General features: G+C 40.9%; 1 protein-coding gene across 8 annotated transcripts in view; it reads right to left on the reverse strand.

Annotated features, from left to right (window-relative positions):
* Positions 1–390: 390 nt before the first annotated feature.
* The window catches only part of WDFY3 (WD repeat and FYVE domain containing 3), a 271299-nt gene continuing 253871 nt past the window's right edge, over positions 391–17818 (reverse strand). For all 8 annotated transcript variants that reach the window (XM_045820302.1, XM_045820298.1, XM_045820300.1 and 5 more), the window contains 8 exons: positions 17456–17614; positions 15363–15542; positions 12005–12187; positions 10796–10892; positions 8252–8575; positions 7557–7668; positions 6946–7143; positions 391–5885 (listed from right to left, as the gene is read on the reverse strand). In XM_045820302.1, the coding sequence (XP_045676258.1) occupies positions 5762–5885; positions 6946–7143; positions 7557–7668; positions 8252–8575; positions 10796–10892; positions 12005–12187; positions 15363–15542; positions 17456–17614 (1377 nt within the window). In that variant the 3' untranslated portion in view covers positions 391–5761. The remainder of the gene's footprint in view (positions 5886–6945; positions 7144–7556; positions 7669–8251; positions 8576–10795; positions 10893–12004; positions 12188–15362; positions 15543–17455; positions 17615–17818) is intronic.

Below are 17818 nucleotides of genomic sequence, written 5' to 3' on the forward strand. Positions count from 1 at the left end.
CACTGATATTCATACTTAAGTACAAAAGCAATGGTAAGTAGAACTGCTGGCATCTACGCATGAATCAGGCCAGTGGCACCAAACTCCTGGTAGCAGTCATGATATTTTTTATTGCCAAGTACAAATAAAAGACCTGTTTCACTTCAGAATGTCCCCTGAGCAGTGAAAATGACTACTTTTATTAAATATTAAACATTAAGTTGTGTGACAAAATGCTAAGTGCCACAAGGCTCCCGCATCCTGTACTTCTGAGCAGTGTCTCAGAAGAAAGCACTGAGCTGTGGGCTGAGCAGCTCCCTTGTGGGGCGCACCATCATTGCCTGAAAGCGTGACGGACAAACTATGGTTTTTGGTAGCGATGTTCTTGAAATGAACAAAGTGAGCTTCAAAGAAAACATCAAACAGTATTTATTGCCAGTGATAACATCTTAGATTGGAAGCAAAATTTCTAATTTTGAAAAACTTGGATCCACCACTGTGAATAGGACTTAGAATTTCCTGAGACTTCTGGTGACATTTTGATACAAATGATGTGATTTTCTGACATGACACATAATGAAATATGTCAACACTTGTGAGATCTACATACACTACAGTAGTGACATAGCTCATGACTACATTAAGGAAGCATTATTTTCTACATGACCAATGCATGCTATAAAATTATGCATGGGTAAAAGATACATACAAAATGCAAGACAGACCAATTGATTTTAAGGTAATAGAGTATGAAAAAATCATCAATGTAGTTTCAGATGCCATATCATAGGCAATCTTTAAGAAACTTAAACTATTATCTTTAAGAAACAATGACCTGAATAGGCTTTTAAAATATGCCCCTCTTTACCAACCACCTACCTGTGCAAGGCTGGATTTTCCTCATATGCTTCAACCAAAGCAAACTGTCACCAGATTAAATGTAGAAGCAGATATGAGAATCCATCTGTGTTTAATTAAGCCAGACATTAAAGAGATTAGCAAAACTATGAAACGATTTCACTATCTTCACTAATATTTTTTGGGGGGGGGTTTAGACAAGTTTCTTGCTCATAGACATATGTAATTGATGTTAATATATCATCAATTACATCATTATATAAAAGTGAATATATCTATTTTAAAATGTTTTGATTTCTAATACAATGACTATTGATGGATGCAAACCACACAACAAAAGCAGTTGGAGTCCTGGATAGATTTTAAGGATCCAAAGGTCCTGAAACCAAGAAGTGGGAGAAACACCACCTCGCATCCTCACAGGCAGCTCTCGACACAGGCAAACCTGGTGTCCCCAAGGCAGAAGTTCACAGCTGGTGACTGCCACAGCCTCAGTCTCTTAATTTCCACTCCAGAGCTCTGTGGAGCACCATGCTGTCCCTGGGTGTGACAGGCCAGCTTGGTGCCATTTCTAGCAAAAGTCAAAAGGAACAATAAATAACATTCCTTTTTACCATGGGTGGGGGAAAATAACCATACTGATAAAGTGAACAGGACTGCTCTAATGCTGCACTAACTCCATCGTACTGCTCCCTGTCTGAGGCCTCAAATGGACCCAAGTGACGGGTGAAGAGGAAATTTTAGTGGTGATGGGGAGTAAATGGCAGAGAGGGGACTTACTTAAGATCACTTTGTCTGTGTGTCCTTCACACCCCTCGGCAACGCCCCACCTTGACTGCAGCTCTCCCTGAGGCCATCAGGTGGCAACATTACATCCAAGTAATGGGAGCTGCCTGTTTTCTCTTACCACTGTTTTTTTTTTATTTTTGAAGAAACAGCTATTGTCTTAAAAGTTCTTTTGGCATTCTTGTATCTTCTGACTCTAAAGTGAAGTTGTATTTAGGTGGAATTTGTAATAAGCACAATGTGCTCAAATTTGGGGCTTTGCTGTTCAAGATGAAAATGAACTTTTTTTTTTATTAATACAATACCTTTAAAAAGAGGGAAAGTCAAGTCACTGAAGTACTGGGAAGGCAGTTTACAACCAAAGAAGCTAGTAACTATGAACAGGGGCTTGTGAATCCCAACTTCTCAGATTGAAGTCTGTGATGGAAGACTAGCTGGTTGATGCCAGTGGGGGCAGTGCTCACAGAAAAGGGGCAGGACACCAGGATATCTCCAGTGTGGATACAGTGGGGTACATAATTTACTTTGCTCACTTCTCACAGTATGATGGATACAGAACAAGGCTCAGGAAAAAAGTCAAAAGCCATCGTGTCTCCCAAAAGTCACTTGCTTCTCCCTGAGGGCTGTCCACACACACTCCCTGGCCCGGCCATCCAGCACAGCAGGGGTGCTCAGAATGCAGAAAGGCTGGTGTGTACAGATGGGCCAAACTGGAACCTGAGCCAAAATTAACAGCCACTATCTCTGCAAGCAGAGATCTTAAGCAGGTGCTTCTGATAGATATACTGAACACTATTAAAAAGCTAACAAAGTTTAGGGAATTATTAGAGCTCAGTTTTGCTTTCTTTTTCCTTCCCTGAAGAACTGGCTTAAAAACTTTTTTGGGAATGATACATAGTAGGTATTTATTTGAAATGAAAAAGAAAAGTACCTGGACTATTGCATTTAATCATGTATTGTAATTGTGTTACTCTACCTTTTTGCATCAGAGACAGAGATACAATGAACATTCGGTTATCACAGATTGCACACTAGGTAGTAATTCTTCAGGCCTTTACATAACCACCAAAGAACAGATATTGGATTCTGCAATATAGTACAAAAGTCCACAATGAATCCAGTCTTAGCCAGTATCTTCAATTTACTTCTGTTGCTGTACAAATAATTAGCCAATTTCTAGGGCTTACAAGTTAATAACAGGACAAAAAAAATATACATTGCACTGACACAAAAAGTCAGCCATGTTAATAATAGTCATGCAACAAGTAACCAAACTTGCTGAAATTAAAAATACTTTCTAAAAACAGTTTTAACGGCATAAATATTTTATACACAGTTCATTTACCAAAAACAAAATGTATTTAAATGATACAAAGAAAAAATAAGTTTCTACCAACTTTATACATAAGAAAGTGCAAAATAACTTATCTAGAGTGCTTTGCTATTATCCAGATGGATGGCTGCTATGGGCAGCTGTTCTCCTCTTCTGAAGCGCGGCATTACAGTGGCACACTACACACACGTTAGAACATGGGGATGAAGAGGTGAATAGGTGGAAGGGTGAACAAAGGAACTACAAAGGTCAGGCAGGAGCCCTGTGAGGTACTCTCAGAGAAAGAGTCAGGCCACACGAATGTGGATGTACATGCTGAGAATATAGGTTGGTAAACAAATTTACATGGACCAAAGAAAGACATTCAGAGCAACAATTAGTTTATGTATATGAGTGTACTTGTATGTGTGAGTGATTGTGATTTCTGCATTAGAAAAAAACAGAAAACCCCACTAAACAAAACAGTTGCCCACAGCACCAGCTGCCAGAGGAAATACTATCATGAGGGTTTTGGTTTCCACCTTCTGGTCATGGAGGTTGTGTCGGAAAGTTTAAAAGTGTTCATCCCATGTAACTTATTACAAAGAGGAATTGAGGAATTACCTTTAAGTAACTACATAACACACATTCATATATTCAAGTCTTTAAAGAACACCTCTGCCACTGGGTTTGGGGTAAACATGGTTCATGGACACAAGGAGGACGCTTCTTTTCAAAAGTGTAGAATAACACTGCTACTACTCATCTACAGGCCTGGACAGGGGCAAAGCCCGCTCCTGCAAGTGCCGAACATCCAGTACTATTTATCAGAATTGAAGAAAGATGGGGAGGGACAGGGAGAGCGTGGGGAGGAATAAGACACAGAAAGGAAAACAGAACACAACTTCTCTTCAAGTTAAAGTATTAATGCCAATAATCCTTTTATTAACAAGTATATTTGAACTTTTAGAAATGGAAGTGTCTTAATCAATTTTGATATGTAATCATAAAGAGACTGTAGGCTCAAACCTAGGTAAATAAAGGTTTAAATTTAGTAAGCATAAGGCACTAAAGCAGCCTTTATATTTTCTCTTGGAGACCTAGTTATCAGGAAGAACATATTTGTTCTTAAGCTGGTTTCAGCCCATTAGGTACAAGATTACTGTTGTACCATTGCCTATTTTTGAATGCATGTGCATATATGTGCATTTTAGTGCATAAGGGTGCCTGTCACCAGGGCCTGAAGACGCACGGTCGGGAGAGCCAAAGCCACTGTCCTGTGTGTGGGCCTCCACAGGGTGTGGAGGCCTGTCCTTCCTTTCTGGGCCATCAATGATTCTACCTTTTTCAATCACCGGGCTTTTAGAATTGTTCATAATATTATCACTAAATATCTGAAAATGTTAAAATCTAGATTAACTGTTTCATTTGTTTATATATATATATATATACACACACACACACACACAGATATATGTACATTACACACATTTTAAAAAATCCCTTCACCAAAGCCATTTTTTTCTGTAAACTTATCTCTTAGACTCTACCAGCTTTAGTCTCCCTGGATTTGTGTGTTCTGTTACCAACTAGTAGAACAAATTAAATAACTAAATATTAAAATACTATAATTATATTCATAGCAAAAACAAAAAAATAGACATTGATACAGTATAAATCTCACTGTTTTCAGGTAGATGGCATTAAATGGTAAAGGTTAATTATAAGCAGTTCTGACATGTTCCAGTTTTATAACAAGGTTTATATGTTAACTCTGTACATTGTTTTTTTTTTTTTTTACCCTTTTTTGAAAATAAGCTATAGTAGAACTTTTAGTGTCAGCAAAGACACATACTTACTATGTTCTATGCAAGAGAAGCTAATTTGGGTTACATGCAATTCTATTTCCCTTAGTTGAGGCAGAGCTGTTTCCTGCATCGCGCTGGTCTCCGGACCACCTCCGTGCAATGCTGAGAAGGTATGCTATGGCCAAATGGCAGTCCCGATAGCAGTTTACAAGGGGCCCTGTGACACCAGAACATTGAGGTGGTGTGTAGCCAGGTGCAAGATGCCCAGATATTTCCAGGGCATCTTACGGCTGGACTCTTATTCTCCCACGCTGTTTCTGAAGAAGGTCTGCATTATTTTGGTTACTAGCCTGGTCGGAGTGGAGATACTGTGGGCAACGTAAACGAAAGAACATCAGGCACACGGGCTGGGTTTGGGAAGGGGTGGGGGAAAGACCACATATAATGTCTTTTGAAGATTGCAAAAAAACATATTTATAATTAATTGGTGAGAGATGTCAGACAAACCATAAGAAGTTCATTGAGTTAGTGGTTAAGTTTGAAGTCTCATGTTACAGGCAGTAAAGTCCTTATTTAGAAAAAAGGCCTTTAACCTATTTACAATATACATAGTTACTTGCAAAGAAGTCTGATTTACAACCATTTTCTCAAAGCCTTTTGTTGTTGTTGGTTTTTCCAAATAAGGATGAGTAGCTCTACAAAAATGAGACACACATACACAAAAAAGATGGTTAATAAGTGAGGATTTTCTCTTGGAGACAGCTATTGTTAGCAGGGAGAATCGGATATTGATACTGTTGCTGAGGAACCACCTCATGTTCTTCTTGTGCTGTTCACCCGAATAGTGTCTGTTCCATTACTGTACTCTACACCCATTTATTCAGTGATCCCTTTGAATGCAACACTGCAAACACGCGGCATGAAGAGATGTGTAAACGGAGACTGATGCCTTCCGAGCTCTAACAGGGAACCGGGAAAGGGGTCTGGAGACCATGGTCTCCATCGGCATGTGGAATCTTCAACAATTTCGAGGCCCATCTTCTGAAGCCTTCTCGTGCTGTAAGTTGTAGTAACAGTTCTGACAAACACGCACTGGGGACGAGATTTTCAAACGTTTGATTTCTGACTGAAACCGACTGCACCTAAAGAAAAGGCAAATATCAAGCAGTTACAAGTCCTCTCCATGTTTGACCACTGGCTGAGAAATACTCATTCGAAAATCAAAAGGGAAGCTTGCAGCACAGTGCCAAAGGCCACACTGAGGTCATATGGTTGACCAAGGACAAAAGGAATGCCGTATTTCTTGTTTCAGTCTATGAAGGAAAGGAATATTAAATCGAGGCAGGCTATTTATTTGACTGTAGAAAATTTAAAACAATGTCGAGATTACCCTACAGGATGAAGCCACGGGGTCTGGACAGCCGTGGCCACCCTCCCTGTGCAGGCCCGCTCCTTAGGCCCTACGAACTCACAGGTATGCCAGCATCTTTACTGGAGCTTGACTTTTTTCTCTTGGCAGAAGACTTATTACACATTTCAAACAACATGTTGGTCACTACCAAGTTCCTCTGGGCTTTTATGCTTTTGTAAACACTTGGTTTGATCCTCAGTTGTTTCTTAAACAAGTAGTTTGTCCAAACGTTTTCATTTTCTGTTTATTCTGATAAATTCCTTGAAGTAGACAATACTTAAGAGATGTTCAAATTCTTTAAAAAGTATTCCTATTACTGGAATAAAGCAGGGTGCAACCTTGGACACGGCACTTAATCACGTTAAGCTTGGCTTCTCACAAGACTGAAATAGAGAATTCTATCTCTTTGATTAATCTACGAGTAAAAGTGCTCAGCGAATAAATAAGTGTTCAGTGAAATAATAAATCTCTTATGCTACCAGCATAAGAGATTTAAAGGACTGTTATTGGACTTTGAGGAGACCCTCAGGAGTCTCCTCAAAGGTGTTTTTGGTGATTATTACTGCACTTTTCAGTATGACAGGTGTTTTTGGTGATTATTACTGCACTTTTCAGTATGACAGAAATATATCACAATTGTAACGAAAAAGGACAGAAAGTGAAGACTGATTTAGACTGACACAGTATTCTGGAGTGGGGGCCTAGAGCAAATCAGAACCTATGTGTTGGGCATAATTAATATCCTTAGAGCTTAACCCACAGAAACTCAAAAAGCTTGCATCTCATCTTACTTTTGGCAGAAGAGCTGACCGCAGTTCCTGCAGTGGTGCCGCCTTTCTGTGAGAGAAAACCGCACAGAGCAGCCTGAGCAGCTGTCACCTCCTTCGTCCTTCACCCAGTGGTCTGCAGCAGAACGGCCTGGCTGGTCACTTACAGACCAGCTGAAAACTCGGCCTCGACTGTCGCCAATGAGGATCCTACTGTGATCCCTGCAGGAGACACAACAGAGTCACCTCAGGGGCGGCCTCAGCACAGCCTTCTGGCTGAAGGGCTCTTTCCGTTGCCCTTGAGGGTCTCCAGTTTTCAGTGGGGATATGTGTTGGAGTAGGGGTCGTGTCCATGAAGATACAAAAGGAACTGAGCCTGAATTTACACTTCCATCTCAACTCTCTTTGGATCAAACCTTGCCGTATCTCTGTAGGAGGAAGACAAAGTTTCTTTTTTCTTTTTGGTTAATTTGGAATTAAAATCTACACACTGCCAGGTCTTTTGATTCGTCTGTTCGAGCCACATAAGAAAATGAAATCTGTTTTCCCCAAAGACAGGCTTAGAGTATGTGGCCCCGGGCATAGCCGATGGATGAGTCAGTTGTAAGAGTAGCTGGAGAAGGTCTGACACTCACTTTGAGACGCCCAGGGCGGTGATCTCCGCTGGGTGTGCGTTGTCCTTCCGATCGAAGGCCGTGTGCATAGTTAGCTTACTCCTGAACACCAGCTGCCGTTCCCACCGGTACCCTGGAATGGAAAAGTGCAAGACATGGCAAATGGAAGTGACGGAAGCCAATGTTTGGTAGGTACACCCTAATATGGTGCTCTCCAAAGTTGGGGTAAAATAAGATACAGTTATTACTACTTTTCCAGTTCTCAGCAGCTGCTGCCTCAGTGGAAGGTAAAGCAATCTAGCTTAACATTTACCATGGGCCAGGTGGGAGAATGTCTCCTACCATGGCCAGGCGAAGATGAATACAGAGAAGGGGAAATTATCAATGCAAGAACATAAAATTTTTCCAGTTGAGAACCTTGCCTCTATCTCAAAGTTACCTGTGAATACAGTTTTATTTTTATCTGTAAACAATAATTTGTCTATTTTTAAAAACTTTCATGATTTGTGAGTGAAGTTATGGGTTTGAGGCATCTCTCTTTAAAAAATGCCAAACACATTGCAAAGACTATTGTGGGGTGTAAACATTTCCAAGGCTTTCTCTGTGGGTGGTCCAGGTCACAGGGACGGGCTCAGGGAGAGCTAGAGCCCTTTGCCCCCTCCACCAACCCTCACACCACCCACAAAGGACCCGAAGGACACCATACTCCAAGTTACCAGGCTTCAGTCTGCTGTAATTCCGCACTTCAGTGGGATTGGGGTGAGGGTGGTTAAGGGGACCCTGCAAATGGGTTCTGGTCTGCCCTTCTGAATAGTTCACGAACACGAAGCCATCTTTCTCATCTAGACTGAGCTGGTCTGACCAGCGCCTGGAGTCATCGGAGCCACTGTCAGTACACCAGGGGGCTGTGGCTCGGCAGGAAGCTGCCCGGGGCCTGTGGCTGGTGCTGCTGGGTTGGCTGAACGTGTCCTTGGGATCCTGGCTGCTGCTCTGCTCATCTGCTTCTGAATCACTGCTGTCCTCATCCTGGGCTTCCTGTCCTGGGTAATGCATTGGGAGAATCAGAAAACACATCTACAACACAGAACAATACTTTGTTCCACTGGTATTTTTCCTCTATCAGTTAAGACAGAATAGACATAGTATTTTAAGGTAATTATAACAATAAAAAATTGGCAGAATTTTCAGCTAGATTACACATAGAAAAAAAACAGCAAAATTTCTGAGTTCATAAAATGCTTTGGCCAAAACATTCATTTTTTCAGAGTCTGGTCACAACCGTTGCAAATCTCTCACTATCTGCCTCACTACCACTGTTTAGCTAGATGGTGCCAACTCTCCTCCATGCAGCCTGGCCCCTTCTTATGGTAAACTTTGTGCATGCCGTTAGTTCTACTTAGAGCCAACTTCCTAATCTCTGTGCATTCCCATGTTACGTATCTTTCAAGGCACAGCTCAACTATTTCCTTCCCTAAACTCTTACCTAGTTCCTGTAGCAGAAAGTAATCCTCTCTCGTGGACTCCTTCAATAGTTTAATGCCTTTTGTGTATTTGTAACTCTCACCCCAAACTTACTTTTGGGCAGTCTTTCTAAAGACAGAGGTCAGCTTGAGGGAAGGGGCCCCAAACACAGTGCCTTCCATGTAGCAGTCAATATAAATGATGATACAGATGAATAAATTACTGATGAAAACTTTAATTTAGGATTTTGGGTTTCTTTCTTCTTTCCATTGTTACTTTGTTATTTCCTCACATGAATCCCTACTCCCCTACAATAGTGTGTACTGGAAGGGAAATTATGAAAAACAAAGACATATAATTGGAAAAAATGAGAGTAAGAACAAGGGTGTAAGCACCAGCCCACTAAGCATACATATTTTTTAGCAAGACCAACACTTCATTTGCCTCCCTCTACTCAGTAACACTAGCAGTAGGTGGCTAATTTGAGTGGACTTTTTTCACCCTAATGGCTTATGAGTATGAGCTTTAAGGTCTTCATACAAGCAGTCTGGGAAACAGTTCTAATTTCTGAGGAACTGCCAGCTTGTTTTCCCTTTCACCCAGGCAACTGCCCTCAACCCCAACGTCCACACTGCCCAAGGCCAACCCTTCCTGGGGGCTGCCCTCCCGTCTGCCACTTCTGCCAAACCCTGTCGACAACATGAGTGCACAAGCAGGAAGAAGACCAACAAATGTCTCTCCTCCCGCAATCTGACCCCTTCTTTGATCTCACTTATTCAACTCATCTTCCACTGTTATTTACTTAAAATCTTCGTTAAAGGAAGGGAAAGTGACCCACTTCTTACTGGAATTAATCCAATGTCTGATACACAACTGAACTGTTATATCCTGAAACACCCAGATGACCTTTTCAGTGGAGCTACAGTGGACAATGTAGAAGTTTACACACATTAAAGTAACAGAAGCATTAAGATGCCCTGTCCATCGGATCATTGCTGTTTCATGGCAAAGTAAACACCACTTCAGGCTTACAAGGAGAAGCTATTTGTGCCTTTCTGATAGTAAGTCTTTTCCCTTAGTAATCCCCTCCTAACTGTCCAACTCAGACCGAATTCTCAATGTACAAAAATTAACCACAGAGAAACAATCAAAAGGCCAAACTTAAAACCCTTTCCAGGAAGACTCTTGCAAAAACTGTTCTAAATCAAATGGAGTTAAGTTCTCTGTACATCAGCCTGGCTTCATGGCCAATCATTCTGTACAGAAACCAGGTATCTCTATAGTTCATTTTGAAGTGCTTCACAGATAACAGACACCAGGCTTCAGTTTGAATGAATGCCCTTCTTGAGCAGGCCCAGGGTGGGGACACTGGCCCATCTCTGAAGAGTTTACAAACACGAGGCCAGCTTGTCATCCACACTGAGCCTGCCAAGTGATGGGCAGACAACCATGAGCCTGAGGTGCAGGCCATCTGACTCATCCAACACTGTGCCCTCCAGATTCTGCTTTGTATTTTTACAACTGAAAGTCCTAGCCTTTGATACTCAAAGAAGCTAGTAACTGTGTTTACAATGGGATGTGGAAGCCACTCCAAGATGCTCACCCCGCCGAGTGCTGCCCAGTGAATCAGAGAAAGCTCCGCACGCCCACCCAGCTACTTTACACACCAGGTGCCTAGCAAGCTTCTAGCAGCAACGCCCAACCAGCCTCAGGCTCCGGTTTATTGTTTGATGTAAGTTTATACATAATGACTTAAAATATGAAAACTGTCAAATAACATTTTAGAAAATATTAAATACCTATTTGTGCTTCTGGACAGTCTTCCTGCATTTCTAGGGCTTCAACGGGCTCAGGAGCTGGTGTTTCAGGAACTTGCAAAAATTCCATTCTCCAAAACTGAATTTAAACAATGGACATGTTACTGGATAAAAATGAGCTGTCAGGGTTAAACAGGTAACTTAGTTTCTGTCACTATGTATAATTAAATTTCCCTGTATCTTGAAAAATGTGTCCAGGGACTGACTACACATAAACAGCGCTTCCCACACTGTGTTCGAGGAGATGCCTACGGGTGTTTCTTAGTGGAGGGAAAAGGACTGTGGTTGAGAAAGTTTGGAAAACATGGTCTAACTAAGTACACTGTTTTGCTTCCTACGAAAACATCTGACAGCCTCATATATACCAATACATACTCTGAATCTCAGAGAAGGCATTCAGGAAGCGGGATCCCCAAACGTATTTGGCAATGGAGCTTTTCATGAGGCCTCAGAGATGAAGCCACCTCCCTCTGGGAGAGCGGCTCTGGGCTGTGCCTACTATCTAAGGTGCAGGTGTGGTGTGGGAACAGCTGCACTGTGGCTCTACATGTCACTGTGACTAACAGGTAGCAATTGGCTGTACTCTGCTTCCACTGGGTGCGACTACAGAAAAGGAGCACCAAGTAAAATCTCAGAGAAAAATCTCCAAATATTAGAACAGACTACAAAGGTAAACACTCTGTGGATTCCATTTTCTGTAGCGGCCCCACAGAGAAAGCTAAAACAAGGGTAAACTATCTAGGATTCAGGGGATCACCTAGGACTGTAGCGAGGGAATGAATGACCTCAGGCCTCAAATGTTTTCTAGCTCTTTGATTCTAGGTAGAAAAGAGACAGTCCCAGTTTTCCCTAAGAAGTCGTCTGGTAAGCCGAGACCCATTACATGCACATTTATATTTCTACCAATCCCAAGGTGACATGGAAATCATGCGTAAATGACTTGCTTGTGTCAAGCTGCCAGGTGCTTAGTAGCACTAACAGAGCTACCTGATGGGAAGAAAAGAGGCTGAGTCACTGACGTGCTCCACGTCTGAGAACACAGTGGCTCAGGTCTGTCTGAATACAAGAGAGAGTTTGGCGAACAATATGACAACCTGTTCAGGTGTCCTTCAATGGTGGACAGCTGCACGAGTTTCAGAAAAACTAGGGCAGTGGATATCCTAATGTGTGTTTCTCATACAGCTGACTTACCCGCACCACACCATCTGAGTGTCCTGTTACTATAACGTTCTGTGTGTCCCACTCGTTCATCTCTGACACGCAGCAGCAGACAATCTGCTGGCTCCTGCCTGTGAATGTGTTCACACTCACGACAGGGTTCCCGTTGATGCTCCATACGTGGATATACGTGCCAGCACAGGACACAATGTCCCCCTGCGAAGGCAGAGAAAAACTCCTCACTCACTTTGTATTACATTCCAGTTTCAGAAGTAAACTGAATCCTTGGCCTGGCTCTCAAGGAGAGAGAGTGGGTAATTTCTGAGGAAGCCTGGAATTCAGTGCTTGCTAACTTTAAAAAAATAGCCTGAACAGAGGCCTCTTTAAGAATTCAAGGTTGAGAGGATGCTGCAGCCAAAGTGATTTCAAATGGTGCCAAAGGCGGGACTTTCATGTTTATGCTTCCACATCTTGCTGAATAATGGAGTAATGGTTTCTTCCATGTCAAAGTTGTCTGAGAAGGTGAACTACTCTTCATCCCCCATCATTTACAAAATCTATTTATACCTTTCATTTAGAGGTGAGAATCCACCTCCACTTCATTTTACAAAATGAGTCTAAACACAAAAACCATAGGTTCAAAGATAAATTCTTCAGTTGCCTCTCTCTTCAGTAAAAGAAAAGATGAGATCTTGGTAACATTGTAATATCCTATTTTAAAATTTGTATTCACAGGAGAGTGGGGGAATGAGAAGGCAAAAAAGGTAAAACCTGGTATACAAGTCACTTGGCAAAGAGAATAAACCCTAAGTCTCCTAGAAGTTATAATTCAGGTTTTCGTGAGGTCCAAATACAGTAAAGAATGAGCTTTCCCCTCAAATTCTACCAGGCTAGGCTCCACCCAACCTAGTGAGACTACAACTCACTACTGTTAAGGGAATTAAGATGCTTCCTGAAGCATCTACTGTGTCAGTTCCTAGCTACTGTGGTGGACCCTTAGACTCTCCATTTCAACCTTGTGAGGTTAGCTGGTAGAGGTCCTGCTTTAGAGAGGATGAAAGTGAAGTATAAAAAGCTTAAGTAACTTGCCTAATATCAGAGAGAGAAGATCTGAACCCAGCTCTTTCTGGCCCCAAAGCTTATACACCATACCACAATGCCTCTCTTTTCTCTAAGATAGCCTGCCTGATGCTAGCTACTGAATTTAGAAACCCTCCTGCCCTTCTTCTTTCTGCTCTTCTTCCACCAAGATGGCAAGAATCAAACCAAAACCCAAACAAAAACAATACCTAGCAAAGCATTAGTATGTCTACCTCTATTGGTCACTGAGTCATGTGTGACAATGAGTATCAGCAGCGAAGCTTTAATTAATAGCCTCAGTTTCTGCAAGAGATGAGGGACAGCCTGTCCATCTTGCACTGAGCAAGACTTTCTTCGATGGGTCCAGGGAGCCTCCATGAGAGTGCATTAGAGAAAATACACCCTCCAGTGGACATGAGGGCTGGGCAGTAAGAGGAGGAACTGAAGGGCAACAGTGAGGTTCCTTAGGCCCAAAATGTAGGCTGAAGTAAGCAGACTTAATATTGGCTGCAAAAATATAACTGACTAGAAATCTTTTCATGAGGCTTTTCCCCATATGTTATTAAAAGATTACAAAAGCATCTTACCAGAAAAAAAATCACTTTCTATAGTGTTTGCAGCAACTATTGCAATCCAATGGGTGTATATTGGCTCAAATAACAGCTAGCAATAAATAAAATCCTCAGTAGTTAAATGAAGAAGCCCAAACAAGGTGCTTGAAAGAGTGATCAAGTGCCTGACTCAGAGCAACACTGCATCTGAGAGGTTCTGTTGCACTGACATGTTGGTAAGGCTCTCTGCACAGACATTTGCATGACCAGCCCTATGTGCTGTTCTGAAAATATCTTAAACCCTTCAAATATACCAAAAAGCAAATTTGACTCTTTATCCTGCATAAACCCATTCACTGCCAACTCTGATTACATTTACTGTAATCAGACAATCTAAGCTCCATTCACTAGAACTAAATCTGTATCTTTTTCTTTTTTCTTTGAATGACTACAAGGTATCTGACTAAAATCATCAGACTTAATATCTTCTGGTAGAAATAAAAGGGATGTAGCATCCCTCAAAAGGAAAGATGTCTGTGTGGGTGATGATATGACGTGGCTAGAGCTACTCTGTGTCATGCAGGATGATCTTCGGGTGGGGCTAAGGGTAGGCAGGGGTGAGAAGCAGGTACAGCTAAGAAGTGAGGCTTGGGGACCTCTGGTTGGTTTGCAAGACTGGTGTGTCTATGTAGGCATCTTCCACATATGGAAGTGATAACTTGTCCCTTGGACACAGAGACCTTGACTTTTATAAATCTACGCCTATCTTCCTTACTTATCAACATACCTTATAGCAACAGTGAGTATCCTCGCCTGGCCCCTCCCCAGGTGGGCTTGGTTTGCACAAGGGGCTCCTAGGCCAGTACATTTATTTTATTTGTCTGCATATAAAATATTAATTTTAGACAAGTGATAATATCCTTTGATAACCTTGAGATGTTTTAGAAATAGTTCTGTCACAATTTCTCTCTTGTTTGGGTACCCAAATGTTACTTTTTTCACTTTACATAATAAACAAACAAACAAATAAAAATGTATTCAGTGAAATTTTTTCCTGATTTCTGTTTCTGATATTTCGATGTTGGTGTAAATCAAAATGCCTTTGATTTCTGAATACTGACTTTGTATCCCACTGTTTTGCCAAATTCACTTATTAGGTTGAGTAGTTTTTTTGTGGAGTCTATAGGATTTAATGTACACTATCATGCCATCTGCAAACAATGATAGTTTTGTTTCCGTCTTTCCAATTTGGATGCCTTTTATTTCTTTTTCTTGTCTGATTGCTGTGGCTAGGACTTTGAATACTATGTTGAACCAAAGTGGTGAAAATTGGACACCCTTGTCTTGTTCCTGATCTTAAGGGGAGAGCTTTCAGTTTTTGCCTGTTCAGTATGATGTTGGTTGTAGGTCTCTCATATATGGCCTTTATTATGTTGAGGAATGCTCCCTCTATTCCCACTTTGCTAAGTGTTTTTATTCAATGCAATTTTAACATTCTGAAGAAATCATACAAATTCTGTTTTTAAAAATGCCTATTTTAGAATGTTTTGTTTTGAACCAAATTTTGCTCATTAAAGTATGCAGGTAGTGAATGAATTTTAAGACAAAATGCTGAGTTACAAACTTTAATAGCCATCTGCTTTTGCAAACAACACAAAATTCAAAGAAATGAGTCCTTATCAACTAGTCATTTTGTTCTTATGTTGGCTAGACCTTTTTGGTTTCCTAGACATAAACCAAAAGGGCAATTTACTACTTACTGTTAATTCATTGATACAAAGAGCAGAAACTGGAGCTCGATGGCCTCGGAGCTGGGTTAGAAATGATAGCTTGTTCAGGTCCCAAATGATGCAGGTTCGGTCACGCGACCCGCTGACAATTATGTGATAGGCTAATGAAGCTGTGGCACAGGTGACTGTATCAGTGTGGCCAAGTAAGGCCTACAAAGTAGAACAGAAAAACCCAGGCTGATCACAGTGACAGTACTGGTTAAGGGACAGCAAAGATCCTGGATGCACCAGGAAACAAGGGGCGTGTGCACTGGGGGTACATGCCTCAGGCAGCAGTCTGTGGGGAGTTTTCACTCTCCTCTTGCCAACTGTCCTTGCCTCACCCCCCAACTGAAGGAGCAGTCTAGAGGACTCTGGAGGCTCTAGTCTCCATTTTTTATTACTTCTGTCCTGTACTTGGGCCAGTGTCTTAGAAGGAAGAGAGAATAGCAACTGCTACACAGCTTGGGTTTCTTCCTACCATTTCTATGTGGAGATGTGTCGATTATGGCCCCCAAAATGTAGACTTTATACTCTGCATCTATTCATTTATGCCACCAATTCCTGTTAAGTCCATTGTAAGGAGCTACGATTGGATGGATTTTTTAAAGTGCACATACTGTGAGAGCTGCATGGCTGTGGTACATGGTCCTGGGAAGATAAAGGGAAAATGTGGTCCTTATGTGTCTGTAACCTCCTGTCACTGAACTGGAGACATCAGGACATTTGTGCCCAAGAGGGATTCTTTCTTCAAACTAGAATAAGACCTTTCTTGTGAGAATATGAAGAGAAACAGGACCCTTGGAAATGGCAATGAGGGAAAAGAAGTATTTTGAAGAAAATACTGTTAGGAGTTCCTAACAATAATCTGAATTTACTATTTAAATAGTGAACTGACTTAAAATTTGGGACATACAGATATCCTTGTTGTTGCTTAGTTAACTCTAGAAGGCTGTTCTTAATAAGAAATACTTTCTGGAGTTACTGACACACTAGCTTCAAAGTCCATTTTCTAAATGGACAATATTGTAAGCAGGAGTTTGGATCAGCAACCGCACCATCGACCTTATATGTATCTGCTCATGTCAAGACCATATCTCTTTATGTGACTTACCTTTGGACCTTGCACCCAGTGAAGTTCTTGGCCTACACAGATGGTTCTTGGTATGTAAGTACAAGAGGTTCAATTCTTTCTAGAGATATTTTGTTTGAGTTTGGCTTTGAAATAAACTTTGTAGTCACACAGAACTCAATTTATATCCTCACTTTACATCTAAGTGTGATGTGGCCACGTATCTTAACCTCTCTAAGCTGTGGTTTTTTCCAAGTGTAATTGGAGCTAATAACTATCTTGTAGAATTCTGAGGACTGAAATTTTACATTTCTAAATCTTTACCACAGTTCCCTAAACATAGTAGGGGCTCAATAAATGGAAAATATTGTACCAATTTTCAAATTTGTATAACAAAAGTATATGTATAGTCCACTAAAAATTGTATGATAAATTCACTCACAAACCAAATACTAAAAGGTGATCACTTAATCATAAAAGGATTTTTGCTTTAAGTAAAAATTTATAATAGTTGGCATGTAAGTGATGAAAAATACTTGTTAGTAACATCATCAATGGTTCTACTGAATATATACATAAATTTGTTATATCTTTAGGGATATGATAAATGAAAAAAGAGAAAGACAAAAGAATAAAAGATTTCATGGTTTAGCTGAATGAAGATCACCCAGAAAGGCAATTAATATGAATCAACAGCATTAATATAATCTCGTTTGTAAAAACTCAATTTACACATAACTTTATAGAAACATTTACAGTACTTAAATATAATTTAAAATGTATTTCCTAAAGACAGTTTGCTTCAGATTTTTAAAAAAGACCAGCTTAGGTCATTTTTAGAAACAATATCTCCTGATTTCATTTCTTTTACATTTGAGACCTTTCCTAGCAAAAGAACACATATTTTTTGGTTTTGTCCATTATGTCTCAAGCACCTTGAAATTAAGGAGGTTTTTTCGTTTCTCTAGAGTGTGGGCAGGAGAGATGGAATATCTTCCACCTGTTATGTTACCTGTTTGAGAGAGAGGGTCTTGGCCTTTTCCTTTGAGGTGCCCATCTCCCACACACACACAACTGTGCTCGTTCCGCCTGTGATAACCAGCTTGGGATTGGGGCAGATTGCACAGAGAATCTGGCCCCACTCAGACAAACATTCATAAACAGTCACTGCCTATAAAATAAAACAGATGTGAGACACACATACCATCAAGTACTAAAAAGTCTGAAACACAATGAGCATACTGTGTGAGAAGAACAGAGATCTCTATGCAGGTACAAACGATTGAGTACATTCTGGGCTGGTTCCAATTTAGCAACTTTTCCACTGAAGCTCTACTCTGAACTACCTGCTATAGACCCCTAACTATGGTTGCTG

This window comes from Phyllostomus hastatus, unplaced genomic scaffold (assembly GCF_019186645.2).
Source record: "Phyllostomus hastatus isolate PE091 unplaced genomic scaffold, TTU_PhHast_1.1 phas_scaffold_39, whole genome shotgun sequence".
Taxonomy (NCBI): Eukaryota; Metazoa; Chordata; class Mammalia; order Chiroptera; family Phyllostomidae; genus Phyllostomus; species Phyllostomus hastatus.